Here is an 18,292-nt window from a genome sequence, read left to right as displayed (position 1 = left end):
GGTTGCAAGAGGAAATCTTCCCAAACACCATTTCCAAGTCATGAGTGACAAGGGAGAGTGGTGGGGAAAATGTGGAAGGGTCCCTAGGCTAGATTTGAAGATTGGCTCTTCCCCTTCCTGGAAAAGGACAAATGACAAGTGAGCTACCATTTGTGAACCTCACACAATTCATCAGAAAATGGGAAAATCATACTATTTACTTTCTAGGGTTGTTGATTAAAAGAAAAAAAAAGTGAGATATTCTATGGAACACGCTTAGTACAGGGCCTGGCACATAGTGAACAATAAACATTAACTATTATCAACACTACCATTACGGCATGCACATTATGCTAGGCACCAGTTAACAAGGCTCAAGAAATATGCTTTTACTTTTTTTCTGCTCTTTTTACAGCTGTACCTAATCATTATGAGCTGCACTATTACAGAGTTGTAAGCAACTTAACGAGATCTGCTAGTTTGCTAAGTGTTTTGACTCTAAAAGACTGTAAATGTGAAGTATCATTTCCAATTTGAATAAGTACAAAGAGGAATGAAAGTCATTTAAGAATACAGGTATGGACTTGGGAAGAGTTTTCCCAAGCCTTCCACAAGCCGTGCCATTGTAGGCATGCTTTCTGGGTGCTTCAAATTTCTGATTTTACATTTGTAATATGAGAATGGTTAATCTTCCTTGTTTGTAAATGAAACCCCATGGAGTTGATCCTAGATTTTAAGAACTGGTCCTCCAAAAGAAGAAAAGCATTTGACTCAATAATTGCCATATTCTTCTGATGAGTTCAATATGATCTAAGCTAGCTATAAACACAACCATGTATGAGGAGGAGAAAAATGTGCCAAGAAATGGTACCTGGTAAGAGGAAGGGGAGTTACCCAAGTAGATGCCAAGCAAATGCCTACAGGGTGAGGTGCTGTATCTGGTAAATTTTGTCCCCTCTAGAGTGCTAGGGAAGAAAATAAATAATTTTTCCCTAACAGGTCTCATTCTCTTTTGAAATTTTGGAGGGAGAAATAATACCTATTTAAAAAGGAAAATTTTATGTGGCATCTTAGGTAAGCCATGGACTTCTTCCCTATTTGACTCTTCCATTCATATCCCAGGTCTCACTTTGACACTATAATTTATTCACCTTTTAGAACTCCTCATTGAGTCCACGTTAATCCAATAAGTCAGCCACTGACCACACAATGAAAAGAACATAGAATAGCAAACTGCAGTTGATGTCTACAAACTGTATCTCACCCTGGCTCATGGCTTCGCTTTCTGCTTCTGTCTTCAGGTGACCCAGAACCCAGCTTTGACTTCTTGACATAGCTGTTGGATCTAGTCCTCTCTCATCTTAGCTTGCCATGTCTGCTATCTCCACCTCTTCTCCTCAAAACTGCCTCACATACCTGCATTCTCCTGCTGTTTGTCTTGTCCTGCTGGGTGTACTTGAACTCATTCCCCAGAAGCAGACCATTTTTATTTAGCGGCAAAAAAAGCTTGCTTGTCAATTGGTTCATGGGCAGCTTGATTCATAGGTCCAACATTCCTGTTATGAATTCAGCTTCACAGAGACAACCATGAAAGTCATCTTGGCCCTCATAACACATGGTCTTTTAAAGACCTTCGTGGAAACACAATATGACAATCCTGTGATCACCTTAGAGTCTTCTATTAACCCCAATAGCATTCATTCATGAAAGAGTGTAAGTTTTTACATGTAAAAGAATTTGATCAAGACGCAGACAGATATATCTGAATTACCCATGGTCCTGAGAGCTAGCTCAATTAAACCTTCTTAATTAACTCAGAGAACAATAGCAATTGTGGCAGTGACTCAGAGGGATGTTTACCACACTTATGTGGAGGCATTCGTGACATCTTGAGTCTCCTGCAGACCTACAGAACCACAAACTTCAGGGAGAGACCTAGGAACAAGCATTCTGCCTGCTTGCCCTTAAGATAAATTTTAAAAATGCCAATTTAAGGCATTGTGCAACTTCTCTTTGTACTATACTCTCAACACATGGCACGTTCACAAGAGCAGGTGTGCTTAACAAGTGAAGAGAAAGACCCTGATAGAAAAGATCCTTATATAGCCACCTTTTATGAACTCAACCAAAACCTTGCAGACCACCACATTATATTCCCCAAATAGACAACATGTAGTGACCATCTTGATGGCATAAAAAGTTTTGTTTTAGTGGCTATGAATTTTAAGGTATTTAGAAAAAAGAACTAGCCCATTAAATCCATGCTTATATGAATAAGAAGTTAGGTTTTAAAACTAAGGCAGTTATGAATTGGTTTTTGGAAATATTTATTAAATATATGGTAGTATAGGAGGCAAAAGAATGTAACAAAAGTATAACAATGGTGCTTATATATCTAGTCTAGGAAGCAGAATGTTAGCTAGTAAGTACAAAGTTTTCTTGTAAATGGAAAAAGGTGTGGCTTACAAGGGTAGTTACATAAGCATAGTTTTGTTTTGTTTTGTTTTGTTTTTTTGTTTTTTTAACACTGAGTTTGAATACTGGTTGCACCACCTATAAGCTGTGTGAATAAAAGTTAGTCATTTAGTATTGCAGAGACTTAGTTCCCTAACCTGAAAGATTATTAAAAAGTCCATTAAATTCTGACTTCTAAGTTTCCCTCCCTCAGTCTGTCTCTCTTCCCCACCCACTTCCTTCCTTCTTTTCTCCCCTCCCCCACATCTTTTCCTTTTGGAGAAGTTGCTTCTAACCAAGAGGCAAAATCCCTTTTCACATCTCCACCTCCTATTCCATTATCTATATTTTTGCTGCAAAGGTTAGTACATTTCCCTCAAGTCAATCCTCTACATTACTGGTAAAGGTCCTTGGGGATCTTTGGGGAATGAGTTTTCTATAAGAATGTAAATTAATTTATTAACTAGAATGCTATAGATTGCCTTAGAGGGCTTCAGCATGGGAATGGCTGCAGAGTTGCAAAAGATTATGATTCCGCTCTGCCTACAAAATCCTCCCAAGAGGTCAGGGGAGCCAGTGGACTCCCGTCTCCTCCTCAGATCCTAACAGAATTCCTTCTCAAGGAATCACACGGGGTCTTCCAGCCGCCCTGAAGAACAGATGAGTCCGGGCATCAGCCAGCGCCCACACTGCTTTGAGAACAGAAAACCTGAACAACAGCCAGGATCCTGAGCCTGGCTTCCAACTCAGGAAAGCTTCTTTAATTTCAGATCCCCCAAGTTAGCAGCACATTTTCTGATCCCTCTGTGTGATGTGACTTGAGCTCTTCAAAGCAACTTGGCACAGACAATGAAATCCATCTGTCCTCCTGTCCACGGTGCTCTCACCCTGTAGAGCACAGCCCTGGCTCCTGGACACACAGCCAGCCTTTATCTTGGTGAGGGGGACATTTGGACACGTGGGTTGGCCAGCCTGCCAAGAGAGGGCTTTTTTTCAGTCAGATCAGAAGAAGGTAGTGCAGCAGGAGCCTCTGGAGCCTCCCAGGCGGACCTGTTCAGCTGCTGCTTCACACAATATCCCAGCTTCCTCCGCATCTCTGCTGCCTGAGTGGGGGCTGTGTGAACTCAGGAGGGCAACCGTGAATGGTGCAGCATCTGATATGAATTTATCACCGGCTGCTGGTTGGGTGGGGGATAAAGCCAAGGGAAGGGGCTCTGAGTATTTAATGCACCCTGCCACAACCCAACAGTTTGCCCTAAAGAGCCTTTTACCAATATAAAAGGAGAGGGTCAAAAGTAAGTTGACCCCTGACAGAATGTACAATTATTAGAAGAGGGCTGTGTACGAGCAGCTGCTGGAACCCCACTGGCTCCACATCGGGCTTCCAAGAGTCAGAATATGAATAATCAACTCAAGATTGTTTCTCCACCCCTCTCCACCCCCATCCCTACCCCCCAACCTTCACCTCCTGTTTTGGGCAAGTCCTATTATATTTCTACAGGAAGAAGCACAGCCCTCCCCAGCAGCTGCAATAATTGTGCTTCTATTGTGATGAAGACCTCCTCCTGGTCACCCCCCTACAAGTGTCCATTGTGAGTGGAGAGTCAGTGATTATACGCTCCGCCTGATGCTTTGGGGGACCCAGCTGCCTAAGTGCTGACACACGAGTATGGGGAAGGCAAGGGAGGGGTCTGGTGGAGGTGGAAGCAAGAGGTGGGGGGGAGCTCACGTCTGTGAGATGGGACTCTGACATACCAGACCTTTTGCATAAGTCAAGCCCAGAACAAATGAGGCTTTATCAGGCCCCAGTGATGAGGGGGTCTCATCTCCCTTTGAAGTGGAGCTGAGCATGGGGCCTAGCAGCTTTTCCTCCTTTGGACCAAGCAAACATCCTTCTTTTGATATGCTACATGCTCATTATCTCTGCCCCATTTAATGATTTTTGATTGAAGGGTGGCGGCTGGGATGCCGAGAGGATCGTTAGAGAGGCTCCATACAGCCAAGCCCATAAGAAAGGCTTTCCTTGTGTCTGGGCCTAAATTTGGAATTTCTTAACAGTGTGCGCTTGTTCTTAGAGGCAGATAAGGGCTGAGCGTGAAATTCTTAATTAAGCAATAAATAGAGAGTGGGGTGTCAGCAGATGTAGCCAGTAGCCATGGCAACAGGAATCACATGAGCAAGAGAGCTGAGACTAGAGGGAGGCCTCGGGCCTGGGCCTGACTGACAGCTGAAGAATCCTACAAAGCTTGTAAACCAGATTAATTAGCTGACTAATTATTTCATAGCGTTAATGTAACTAAAAAATAAAAATAGTTCACCATGAACTGAAACATCCCTGGAAAAAACAGCAGGGAAAGAGGCAGTGGGAACTGGTTCTGTGAGGCAGAGGCATGAGCTGCCAGTAAGGGAAACTGCGTGGAGGGAGAAACAGGCTTGCTGGATTTGACTCCCAACTTTGTCAATGAGAAAAGAACACTTTTCTACAGTCACACTCATTCCCAAGCATGGCAGACAAGTAGTATTGGGAAGAGTCATTCTTAACAGTTTATCACATCCAATGTTGCTCCTGCTGCTTCCTAATGCAACCATAGCCCACAAACTCTTAAACTTGTGGCCTCTTGTAAGAAGCTCTTTGAGCAAAATGTTTAGTAGCTTTGGAAAGGCAACCTGAACCAAACTCCTTAAGAGATATTTTTTCAAATGAATAAAGTTATCTTATTCTACAGATAACAATTGCTTAAGTGGTATTCAAGTTCAGTCATGGAAACAATATACCATTAATGTCATATGATCATGGACCTCAACTCTTTTACAAAACCTAGTTTAAAAAAAAAAAGAAAGAAAAGAAAAGAAAAAGAAAAAGACTTAATGAGACGTTGTCTCTAAATAAAATACAAAATAGGGTTGGGGATGTGGCTCAGTGGTCAAGTGTCCCTGAGTTCAATACCCAGTACCAAAACAAGAAAGAAAGAGAAGAAAAAGAACTTATCAAATGCATACCAAAATCAAGATGCACAATGTTGATAATTTTCTGGGGAAAAAGAAAAAACCTACTAATCTCTTAAGAAAAATTTTAGTAAAGTAATATGGCACGCTTATCATACTCTAATATATTTGAGCATTTAATACCACATTTTCAAGACAAGTAAATACTCTTAACCTTGTGATATAAATGAAGCTAGTAAAGGCATGGAATAATTATAATGTCATGCCCTACATAGAACAGCCAGTCAGTCACTGATTAAAACTGTAAGCCCCAAGTACTGGCCATGAACTTTTCAAAAACCTAGCACTCCATAAGGATGTTGGCTGAACAAAGACAAAACTTGACTTGGTGGAAAAGAGAAATACAAGAGTCAAACATACATGCAGCACTTTTTTCTTTGTTACTGAGGATCAATGAGAAGTTTTCATCCATAACCCTGCCTAGCACGCACCCCCCCCCCATCCTCTTTGGTCAGTGATCAATGATTATTTAGTGGGCAGCACACTCTAGTGGAGGGATCCATAGCCAGGAGCTAGAATGCCTGGGTTCGGATCTTTTCCATTCTCAGCTGAGTCTAAGATTAATCACATGTGAAGCAGCCCAATAGGGAAAACATAGATAATTGTGACTTTGTAAAAACTTCCTGTCCTGAGGCATGTGCTGAGGTTGCAAGCAAACAATACAAAGAGGGTTCACTTAGAAAGTCAATGAAACGCAGCCATCAGTGAAGTAGTACTAGGAATGAAATAACAACACAGAGAGGATCAGCACCCCCAGAAACCTGACCCAGAACCCGGGAAAAAACAGCAGAGAAAGAGGTGGAGGAGCTCCCTACAATGAAATGAAACTTTTGTCCGTACCATTCCTCCCATGCGTTTCCATTCTAGCACCTACCGATGTAGACAATGATGTCTTGGCCTAAGGTCTTTTCTTTGAGTAAGTGTATTTCATGTAAATTATCTCAGTCCAAATTTTAGAGTTATAGAGTCTGGAAAAGACAATTAGATGAAAGTAGTAATCTAATCAATATATCAAATGTGTGTCCCAAGGACTGGGACTCTATTTCCTGGGGTTTTGTTGGGATACTGTCTACAATAAGTACCTCACTGCCACATGGCACTGGGAAATGCTGACAGTTCTGCAGAAATCATGGTACCTTAACACCACCTCCCTACCAATGTTGTAAATTTATGCAGAGGATATACAAAAATTACAACCAAATCTACATAACCCAATGCAGCTGCAGGGGAACCTCATGGAAGAGTGGTGCAAGCCTCAGTTCCTCTGGAATCCTCGATCCTCAGTGGGCCAGCCCCGAATTGAGAAGAGAAGTGGCTGTATCGTTCACTTGTGCAGCTGAGGGTGGTACCACTGACCATAAAACTATTACTGGGAATCCTCTTCAGGGAGCAAGGGTCTCCAGGTTTAAGACACTCTCAACCAACCTTCTGTGACTCCCTGTTCCTTACTCAAAACATAAGTAAAGGTAGACATTTTAGGACATTTTGATACAAATATTTCTTAAATTAATAAAGACTACCTAATGAACTATATTAAAATAGTCACCTATGTCATATGTAAGCACACACAAAAGTATACATCTATGTGTAAGTACATATGCACACAGATAAAGATACTTAGACAGATGTGCATTTATACCAAAGAAGTGAACATAAAGTGTGACGGCATGGCTTGCTTTAATTCAATTAATAATGCTATCAAAGGGGGAGAAAATCTGTGGCTGCATCATTTGCTTGGTTTTCCTTTGTGTCATAAATGTTTGGTTTAAGTGAGTATTCAAATTAGCTTGCAGTTCATGAACAAAACCTGACCAATGGAAAAGACAGCCTCTTCAGAAGTGTGCTAAGTAATAGAAAGAGAGCAATTAAAATTGATTTTTTTTCAAGAGTACATAGCAAGTAAATAGTTATAAAGTTAATGGCAACTATTTGCTCTTACTTAATGACTGTATTTGGCTCCAGTGGTAAAACGCTGTCAGCAATCTCTGTCCATCCTGAGTTTTAATAGTTTTAGGTTATATTTATGGATGGATTAAATTAGAAATAAAATGGAAATGGTAAAATTCAGTATAAAGAAAACATGAGAGTCCAATTGGCAAGAAACTGAAAACTGAGAACGCACCAGACTATCCTCTCTGGTGCAATTAAAATTGAAGAGTCCCAGGGCTGAACTGTACATCAGACCCTGATGTGACATGGGTAGGCACAGGTGGGAAAAACAAGGGACTGAGGACAAAGTCTGGCTTGTGGCAGGGGATATGCCATACTGACAAAGTACCCTTAATTTGACCAGGATTTATTAAGAGCAATCTATAAGAAAATCATCATTTGAGATAAGTTTTGTCAGATTCTCTTTCTTACAGACCATATAAGAAGTGGGTCTTACAGTGAGTTGATGAGGTTGGTACAAGTGGACACCAAGGTTCTCAGAGTGACCAATGCTGATATTAGGATGGAAAAAGAATGAGACATAAACTCCAGGAAGCCAAAAGAGGTAGACAATCCTGATCTTAACATTGAGATCCTATGAAAAATGAATAATAGGAAGGTATTGGGAGGATCAGACTTAGAAATAGTACCTGCTTAGTGTCTCCTACTTATTAAGTCTCGGAGCTTGGATTTAAACCCAGGCAATCTGATTTCAGAGCCTACTCATCCAATTATAAATTATACATAGCTATTCCCCTCAGTGCTTCACATCATAACACAAAGTCTGGAATTCAAAAATAAATGGTGGTTTCTGATTCAATACCCTCAAAATGCTCCCCCAGTTGAATACTTACCCAGATATGTGAGTTGCCTTGATTTTCTGTTGAAGAACCAGTCACAGCCTTGGTCCCGCCCAGGTGATGGCAGAGACCGCAGAGACTGACCCATCTGACTCCCACATCTTATAAGAATATCAGGCAGAGGTGGCAAGTCTGTGTGCACTAGCAGTAGGTAATTGCCAGGAGCAAAGTTGTCAAATGTTGCTTCATACTTGAAGTAAAAAAAAAAAAAAAAACAAACACCAAAATAACAATCATTTAGTAAGAACCCCCCTTTCTCCCCTCCAAAAAAAAAAAAACAAAAAACAAAACCCAAGAGCTTAGAACACAGATGGAGTAGTTTAGAAACAAAACCTTTTCTTGTGGGAACTGGGCCTACTTAAATCTATTCCATAAAAAGATTCAAAACTACAAACAAAATTTCATAGCTACAAAATCATAGAACAGGAAGACTGAAAGAAGCCATCAAGTTCATCTTGTTTAAACCACCTCGGTTAGCAAAGAAGAAAACCCTGGCTCAGACAAGTGAATTGACTTGTCTCTGGTCAAACATCTAGAAGAGACAGGGCCCCATCTAGAATCCCTTCCCAGTTTTCTCTCACAACTTGAAGAGGCAGGCAATGTGCAGAGTGACACGCATGTGCAGCAGTAACAGCAAGCAGTGTTGGAGCAATCACCGCACCCTCAGTCACTAGTCATTAGAGTCATTCAATTCTTGAAAGACCCTCTGTGATTGCTACTCTTATTGTCTCATTTTACAGTGGAAGAAACTGAGGCAAGAAGAGGTTCAATAACTTGCTTTGTTTCATAAAACAGGAGAGAGCTGAGCTAGAATAACACCTGGGGTGCCCACCTCCAGAGCCACATACCACCACCTTCACTTTATGAAAACTCCCCATATTGTTCCCAGAGGAACCTCAAGCGAAGGAAAGAGAGGTGAAGATACTTGCTGAGGGCAGTGGTGAAAGGATCGGGAGATTCTGTTCTGAATTCCTCATAACCACAGTGCACCTAAAGCAGCTTCTCTCTCCCTAAAATAGGCTCTTATGACTGAGGAAATGTGTAGAAGACAGAAAGAACTGTGTTAAAGGAAGAAAAGAGACTTGAGGGATCCACTGGATTACTTTTTTTCCTCCAAGATAGACACACTTTCCATGTAGCTATTTCTTCTTGCTCCCCAAGACCTTTGACTCCTTCAGCCCAACTCAGCCTGTGGACTGAGACCTCTGCTTGAGAAGTTGATCATTGACCACAAGGTGGCAGTATGAAATGTACAAATGCCTCCTTGAAACATTTTCTCTGGCTATAAATTGGGGTATAAAAACTGCTTGGTTTTTAACCTGAAATTTTTTAAAAATGCAGTTCTAGAGAATGCTGCAAAGCTGTTTTCATTCATTTAATAAATTAAATCTTTCAAGCAGAGCCGTTCTGCATTTAAGATGGGATTTAAGCAGATTTTGAAATGTTCAAGTTAACAAACCAACCAAATCTCATATTCAAGTAATATTCACCTAGTAAAAATGCAGCTTTAGTTTTCTTCTCCAGCATCAGATGATGCTAATATTTGCAACTCATTACTTCACAGAAGGAAACACAAGAATCACATATTGGGGATGAGATATACCAATCAATGAATGGATCCCTGGGGTTACCTGCAAAGATCTGTTGATCCAAGGATTCTCAAATTGCAATGAGTAGGTCTCTTGATCCAAAAGCAGAGCCATCCAGCCATAATGGTTGGACAATGTGTCATGTACATAATTGACAGTGGTTGTCTTATTTCTGCTGTCCTTCAGGGTTAAATCATAAGAAACATCAGGAGAATTAACCCTAGGGTAATTTGAAAAGAGAGAAAAAAAGGAGTTTCTTGGTTACTGGTCCCTTCTGGATCTAGTGTATTTCCTGTCCATCAATTATAATCATATTTCTATTCTCTCCTGTGTGTCTTAGGCACATCTTTTGAGTATCTCTTGAGGTTTTAGCAGTCACTATGTGGATCAAGTTGGGAAGTTGGCATTGGATCACTTCCAAATTACCCTAGCCTGGTACACTGCAGTTGGTAACACTCAGATCTAAGGTCACTAATACCATGTCATGTTATGTCAATGAGTTCACATGGGCCAGAACTACATATGATTATTTTAACAAAGAAGTGTCTACAGTCAGAATTTTCCCATATTCCAAGTTTGGGTTTTTATTTTTTTTTGGGGGGGGGGGTACCAGGGATTGAACTCAGGGACATGCAACCACTGAGCTACATCCCCAGCCCTACTTTGTATTTTATTTAGAGACAGGATCTCACTGAGTTGCTTAGCACCTTCTTTTTGCTGAGGCTAGCTTTGAACTTGCAATCCTCCTGCCTCAGCCTCCTGAGCCGCTAGGATGACAGGCATGCGCCAATGAGTTCAGCCAATTTACCAAGTTTATTAACAGCAGAAAACACATTACTTTGAGTAATTAGATATATCTATGGGGTACAATGATAGAAGCCCAGGACCTGATGTGCCTAGACTTTAAGATGTCCTCTTTAACTGATCAGCAATTAGCCTTCAGTAGCCTTCCCTAAAAGGAAAAGGTGATCTGGTGCCTGTTCTGTGGGCTGGCCTATTATCCAGTGCTCACTGTTAGCATAGCCCCTCAGTGTTTTGAATTTGCTTTCTTTTTTTTTTTAATTGGTTGTTCACAACATTACAAAGCTCTTGACATATCATATTTCATACATTTGATTGAAGTGGGTTATGAACTCCCAATTTTACCCCAAATAAAAATATAGGTTATAAAATCCTTAAGTTAGAGGTATTTCTTCTGCCTCTTTATACCTGCTGTGCGGCTCTGGGTCCTGCAGACCCTGGCATCTAGATAGTGTTTGTTATATGAATGAAGAATGCATGATAAGATCTTCCAAAAGCAAATAGTGTCATTCTAATTTATATAAGGGGTTTCAAGAACTACATTTTATCAAATGGAGGAACTGATGCAGAGTATGGCAGAAATATGTAAATGGCATAAGACAGAAATTTATGATCCAATATCTCCCAACTTGTTCTACTCAGCCCATTCCAGAAAGTGATTTTTAAGTCTCTATTAGAACATAAATAGATTTAGTCACATGCTAAGTCTCTAAAAGTGAGTCAAAATAGACTTAAAAATATAAAACAAAAGTTTTTTTAAAAATCAGTACATGTTATGACTCTCTTCCCCTTTGGTTTAGTTTTCATGTGAATCTTTGTAGCATTTTTCTGTGGGAAGATAATTAAATTCTCAAAATAGAGGAAATTGAGGAGGAGGATGTTGGCTTTTCAAAGTGAAGTGGGACATGAGGATATCTAAAGTCAATTTATAATATGGTGGCACATTATCAAAAGGGAACTTTTATTTGGTAGGAGAGATCTTGATTTGTCATCCAAGTTGGCCTTGAGCTCCAGGGTACAAGCACTTCTTCTGCCTCAGCCTCCTGGGTAAGAGTGTTCCATCATGCCCAGCTAAGGGAAATTTATTAATGTTAAATGCTTCAGCAAGTTGGAGTCCAATATATATAAGTTTGAAAAGTAGATCTGCACACAGGAGTGCATATGAACTTGGGCAAATGACTAACTCTGTTTAAGTTTTCGTTTCCTTTCTTTTATTTTTTTAAATATTTTTTTAGTTGTAGATTGACACAATACCTTTATTTATTTATGTTTATGTGATGCTGAGGATAAAACCCAGGGCCCCACACATGCTAGGCAAGCGCTCTACCACTGAACCACAACCTCAAATGGAGACAAGGATAGTGCACATAAACTTCCTGCAAGTACAGTGAAACTTTAAAAGATCATCTACATATAGCACTCAGTAGGCATCACCATGCCCAACAGCACCTCTCTATAGCTCACTTAAGATTTGCCATTCTTCCCAACTTATTTGTATGTCTAGAAGCCTATCCGTGGTATCTGTACATTTAAAACATTCCCCAAAAGCTTTCATGTTACAGAGAATAGGCCTTGGCAATGTAGCACTTGATAGCACTTGAGATACACACACACAAACACACACGCACACACACACATGCATACACACATTTACACCTGGTGAGAGTAAATGTGTTTGTTTAATCTGTTAATGAAATAAAAGTGCTGGTGGTGAGATAATTTGTAAATTAAGCAACTACTCTTTCCCCATATTTTCTTTTTTTTAAGAGAGAGAGAGAGAGAGAGAGAGAGAGAGAGAGAGAGAGAGAGAGAGAGAATCATTTTTGTAGATGGAACACAACAAAATGCCTTTTATTTTTATGTGGTGCTGAGAATCGAACCCGGGTCGCACCCATGCTAGGTGAGTGCTCTACCACTGAGCCACAATCCCAGCCCTCCCCATATTTTCTATGCAGCATTAAGGGTACCTTTACAAATCTTAGGGGAGGGGATGATTTCCTTCTCTTCAGGCTTGAAATACTGAGAGTTCATATGCTCCATTTTCATCAGCATTTAAATTGGAATAACTGGACAATCCTTAGCTTATAGTCTTAGCTCAGGGTAGACACATAGAGCCTCTGTTCTAACACACAGCCTATTGCATGAGTTGCCTCCATGGTACTTCATCCCGTCCCCAATTCTAGTTCTGAGTGTTCACATCCTCAAACAGAAAACCATTACATTTATAGAATTTATTTTTTAAATGTAATGTTTAGAACACCTTTAGAATGCTAAATTGTCTTTCTTGTGTTTTCTAGCTATTTGTCCTCAATCTCCCTGGTTATCTCTTCCCCTGAGTGAAACCCTCAGTCCCAGGATTGCCCAGTGAATATACTCAATAAATAAAAATAAGCTTTGGGGGAATAAATGCAAACAAATGTGATAAGAAGAGATAGTGAGAATTAAGAAATCAAAGAGGTAGATAAGTTGTAATAGGTACCAAGGTCAGTACTTAGGATGGGATGGGATTCCCCACCATCCTGAGAATGAGTCCAAGTGTTTCAGGTTGTGGAAGTGCATCCTTTCAGCTTCCACAGAGATTTATGGGATCTGAATAAAGAATTGTAAGACCTAAATCCAGGAGAAACTAATCAATAAGTTGAAATTTCCAATGAATTTCAGTAATAAATAAATCTATCTTTTGTATGGGAGTTCAATAAAGTATTTGTCAAATGAAGAAATAAGTGTGAAATGTACCTGCACACTCCTATTGGCTACTGAGTGACATTTCTCCCCAACAGAGAAGTCCAGCCAGCAAACTGCAGGGTGTCAGAATATTTCTTGTGAACTTATTCATCAAAGGAAATAAGCAACTGATCTTAAGTTATCAGAATTTGATATAGTCAAACCCATATCTACAGAATGTTTGTCACAAGGACTTGAACATTATATTTAGTGGTCAGAAAACCTCTTTGGGTCATGGATAAATCATATGCACTAGTAGTGGGTCCTGGTTCAGGAAAATGTTAATTTTTCCTTAATAACCCATATTTCTTCTATTCTACTCAAGTGCTCACAATTGAACCACTTTGGAAAATAATTTCATATGTCCAATGACCTCTGAACTTTTATTGCTCCCCTGCTCCCCTAAGGGAACACTTCTTCTTTTGCCTCAATGCCTGGGTACTTTTGTTTCACTGGTCTCAGATGCCTTTTTGGTCATGTGTAATCCTGTGAAGTGTGATCTTTTGAGTGGTTTGCAAGGAGTTGTTTTGACTAGGTATCATCAAGATTAAAGTCCTCTTCATATTTTAGCAGGTGATGGTCGGTAGGGGCAATCTTGGCCTCCACCTTGACCCTGATGTTCAGTAGGATCTCATATTCCTGGTCTGTGCCAGACTGCACTTTAGGTATAGCAGGTTCTATTGAATTTCTCCCTCTGCATGGTTTAATAGACTTCCACATCCCTCAGGCTAGTTTCCAAACTGACTTTTGGATATCACATTGAATTAAGGTCAATCTCTGAGGACTGGACTGTGCTTCTCAGCTGTGTGAACTTCATATCAGGAACCCTGATCTCTGGGATTACAGCTCTCCTCATTCTGTTGGGACCTATTTGTTCCACTTTCCTCAGTTCTTCTGAGCCAGCTAATCACACTTGGTCCACATTTCTTCCACGATCTTGCTTAGGTCCTGAGATTTGGGGGCATTCCTCTCTTCTATCAATCCAAAACTAGTATTCTTGGCTTGCAGACCTTTCAGTTCTTCCTTAATCTCCTTCACAAATATCAACTCCTTCTCAAGAGCATCAATTTCCATCTCCAGCTGCAGTTAAATGGTATTGATTCATCAGTAACCTTGGGAAGCCCATGGATGACACTCTTCAGTCTGGCATATGATCTGCTCCAACTCACACTTGACCATAAAACCATCAGCAGCAAAATATGCCCTGTCAATCTATAGAACAATCTGGGCATTGTCTAGTGAATTTGCAAAGATCTGAGTCCTCATCTCCTTGAAGACCCCCTCTTCTCCAGGTATTCCTGAATTTTGCTTTTTAGGCTCCAATTACCAGTCTTCAGTCTCCTGATGGAGGACAGGTGGTTATTCTGGTCTTACATGGTCTTCACACTTTGGATTCTACACATTCCCAAGCAATCCCCAGCCAACCCCACAACCATTTTCCTGGGCCCTCAGAAATACTGAATACTGGTGGTATAAGAAAGAAGAGATCTGGGAACCTGAGCTTCTAGAGCCTGCACAGATGCTGGCTGTGCCATTGGCTAAACTAGTGGTTTCATGACCAGCCATAGCCTACAGAGATAGCTGATGTAGAAGGTGTTGGAGCAGGTGGTAAAACCCAATATTGTTTGTAGATAAAGGTTACATCCTAGGACTCAGGTTTGGGCCACTAAAGAATAGTTCTATTTTAACTATCCAACAACAGAACTCCTTTTGTTCAAATACACTCATCTGTTTCCATTTAATTCCTCCTACGTCACAATTCTTTGCTTAGCAATCCCCCACATCTCCTTGAGAGTTAAGAAACTATTTTATCAATATATATCAATACAACCAATTAGATACTTTCAGAAATGCCATCAATGTAGCCCTAAGAATCTCCCTACCTGGTCATCTTAATTGCATAATTATTTCTCAAAATTTTACCAGCAACACCCTCCCTAAACAATTTTTAGATATTACTTCTTCTGATTTGGTTTCTATAGATTGGTATTTCAGTTTTTGAAAGAAGCATTTCAAGACTCCTGTTTCTAAAGGCCCTTACAAACCCGTCCCCTTCTTCAAATACTGTCAAACAATGAAATCACAGCATTTAAGTTCTACTTGTCTTCAGGCCTTTATACATTCCTTTTGAGGTTCTTTTCCTTCCAATAGTGTGATGCAGTGATGCTGTCCCCTTGGTCAACCCAAAAGGCACCAGAGCACACTGTGATCCTAAGTTAAACTTTCCTCTTCCCTCTTCATGCCAGGCACATTCTCTCAGAGTTCTGATCTTATCAAACCACCTGATCCATCTTCAAGGTTTATTCAGGAGACAAATTCACAGGCAATCATGAGCAGCACCAGTTGCGGTCAGGGGGCTATCAAACATCCCTCCAACACAGCTGGTGATATGGTCATATGGCACACTGCAAAGAGCAAATAAAAAATGTAAAAGACCCATCTCTTGGTAAGCAAGATGCCTCACACTGACCATTACCAGGGGCCAAATATTAAAAGTCACATCAGCTCTTATCCTTCTAGGCCAAATGCCAGCATTGACAGTGGTGGGCTCTTCTGAAAAGCACCAAAAGAACATCAAGAGTCAAAGAACACCATGAAGAGAATTTACCAACCATAATTACTACAATTTTCACTTGCCCTAAATAGCCACCAATTTCCCTGTGCCCTAAATAGCCACCAATCTCCCTCTCTTTACTGTTAATGAAGCAAAGGAGCACAAAAGTATTTCTAATTTGGAGGAGCCAAGGGAGTCTGCATGGGCCATTAGCAGCAGAGAGCTTCATTACTAGGCGAAGAAGTCTCTCCCTGAACTTCTCATGGCTTTATGTGCAAGAAATCAGGAGGCAACCAGTCCATTTTAAATGTTAACCCTTCCTTCTGCATTAGCAGCAGCTCCTGTATACAACTGAAAAGACAAAGGACCGTAGGCCTAACATGCTGCTTTTTTTTTTTCCCGTGGGGTTCTTTAATGTTTGTTCTTTTTTAAAGGCAAAAATCTCCTTTTAATTAAGGGATATGTTCCGTTAGAAATATGACTCTATCTCTGGATAAAAACTTCCCAAAGTACCAATTTACCATATGAGTTGCTTAAACAGTTACGTAATTTAGTGCCCATGTGCTGTGCAGAACTGTTGAATGTATACTGCCCACAAAGGATTTGTTAGGCAATCAACAATACCAATGAGAACAAATATTAACTCCCTGGTTTGTGTTTACCATTAGCTTACTTTTCCTGAGGGTTCATATCTCTGTGTATTACAAAAACACTGCATTGAGCTCTAAATGTTCTTGATTCAGAACAATTGTGAAATAAACTCTTTATAATTACACATCTCCTAAGCTAGACACAACATAATAGCTAGCCTGAAAGGGTGCTGCAAGCAACTTCTGGATATTTGTGCTTACTGCTGTTTCTCTTTACTGCACAAAAAGGACAAAAATTGAAATTTTGAGCTCCACCAACAAGCTTTTGTTGACTGGATTTGTATGAGCAGCCTTTAAAAATACACTAAGCTTAGTCCTTGTTATTATCTTATCTGCTGTCCTACCACCATCCAGTAATATTTCATGCCTATCAGTAAGGTTTTTCTCCATATAAACTATTGACTCAGAAATACTTAAATATTGCTCCTTCTGAGTAAAGTAAGAAACCTAAAGGAAAAAAATCACTAAGCCTTTCCCCAAACTTTAAAAATTCTTAAATTATCAGGCAAAATAAAATGAGTATCCAGAAAGTCAAATCATATGACTTCATAATTCTTGTGCTGCTGGTGGGTTCATCCGACCATTCCTCCTCCATGACTTTTTAAATATATACTTCTCTCTTCGTTGAGAGTTGGCTAAAGTAATAAATGATTGTAGAGGACCCCAAGAACCAACCTGGCACTACCTCTAAGGTAGCCTCTACCATTTTGCGATAGACTTATCTACTGTCATATTTGGGCACTACTTATTGCTCATTCTATCTTAATCCACGAAGAAAAGAGTCTTCCATCATCCCATTTTTTATGATCCTTCATACACCATGGCATCTCTTGCCTTGATATGCTGCATCTAGCTGGAAAACTGCCTTAGAGCAGAATACCATACCCAGAGCTATGTGACCAGAATGCAGGCAAGTACTTATCAGGGATTCTGAAAAATAACAATATGCATCTGGGAGGAGTTATACTAATATACCAGTCTTCCATTCTTCCATTTAATATATACATATATATGTATTGTTCCTTTTCAAATATATATACATATATATATACACACACACATATGTATACACATATATATACACATATATATAATGTATGTAATATTATGTATACACACAGATACAGACATACCTGATACTGGGGTAGAACTAGCTGACATCAGCTCATGAGAATATTTTCTTAGTTTCTCTTCCCAACTCTATGTTCAGTGTAACGTTGCAGCCTCAAATAATTTATACGAGAGTATATTCACTGCAGAAGTATGCAAATACTACTATCCAGGTCTTTTTTTTTTCTTCAGAGCTAGTTGTTAAAACATTTGCTGGCACACCACTGTACTCTTTTATTATTCATGAAACTTAATAATCTATAGTATTGGTATAGCACAGTTTGGGTCCTTTATGATTTTTAGATTACTTTCTATTTTACTTCTGTAAATCTGCTAGAGGATGATACATCTTGAAATTTCCCTGTCTTACAGGGTTTTTTTCTTTTTGTTTTTTAAGGACTGAAAAGATATCATTAGTGATGCTATGCCTCTTTATCCCTAGGAAGGAGAGTTAGGTGGTTATTAGACGAAAAGCTAGGCCAAAATTTCCATTTGAACTCTTCTTTACTTTTGCATTCACAAAGGCAGGGGGTGCCTCGTACTTTGAACACTGACACATTAAGAGCAGTTGCATAGGTAAAAACTGAACGCAAGCACGACAGGAGAGGATATTAAGCAAGATCTAAGAATCAAGGT

The 18,292-nt window shown here is 39.9% G+C and overlaps 1 protein-coding gene across 9 annotated transcripts in view; it reads right to left on the bottom strand.

The window, feature by feature from the left end:
• Positions 1-18,292, bottom strand: part of Pkhd1 (PKHD1 ciliary IPT domain containing fibrocystin/polyductin) — a 432,625-nt gene that overhangs the window by 213,935 nt on the left and 200,398 nt on the right. For all 9 annotated transcript variants that reach the window (XR_013425107.1, XM_005318573.4, XM_078019904.1 and 6 more), the window contains 2 exons: positions 9,860-10,037; positions 8,223-8,418 (listed from right to left, as the gene is read on the bottom strand). Coding sequence is in view for 8 of the 9 variants with exons in the window: in XM_005318573.4 (XP_005318630.2) it covers positions 8,223-8,418; positions 9,860-10,037 (374 nt within the window). In the remaining variant the exon portion in view is untranslated. The remainder of the gene's footprint in view (positions 1-8,222; positions 8,419-9,859; positions 10,038-18,292) is intronic.

Source organism: Ictidomys tridecemlineatus, chromosome 8 (assembly GCF_052094955.1).
Source record: "Ictidomys tridecemlineatus isolate mIctTri1 chromosome 8, mIctTri1.hap1, whole genome shotgun sequence".
Classification (NCBI taxonomy): Eukaryota; Metazoa; Chordata; class Mammalia; order Rodentia; family Sciuridae; genus Ictidomys; species Ictidomys tridecemlineatus.
The sequence above is the reverse complement of the archived record's forward strand: the minus strand, read 5'-3'. Positions and strand labels throughout refer to the sequence as shown.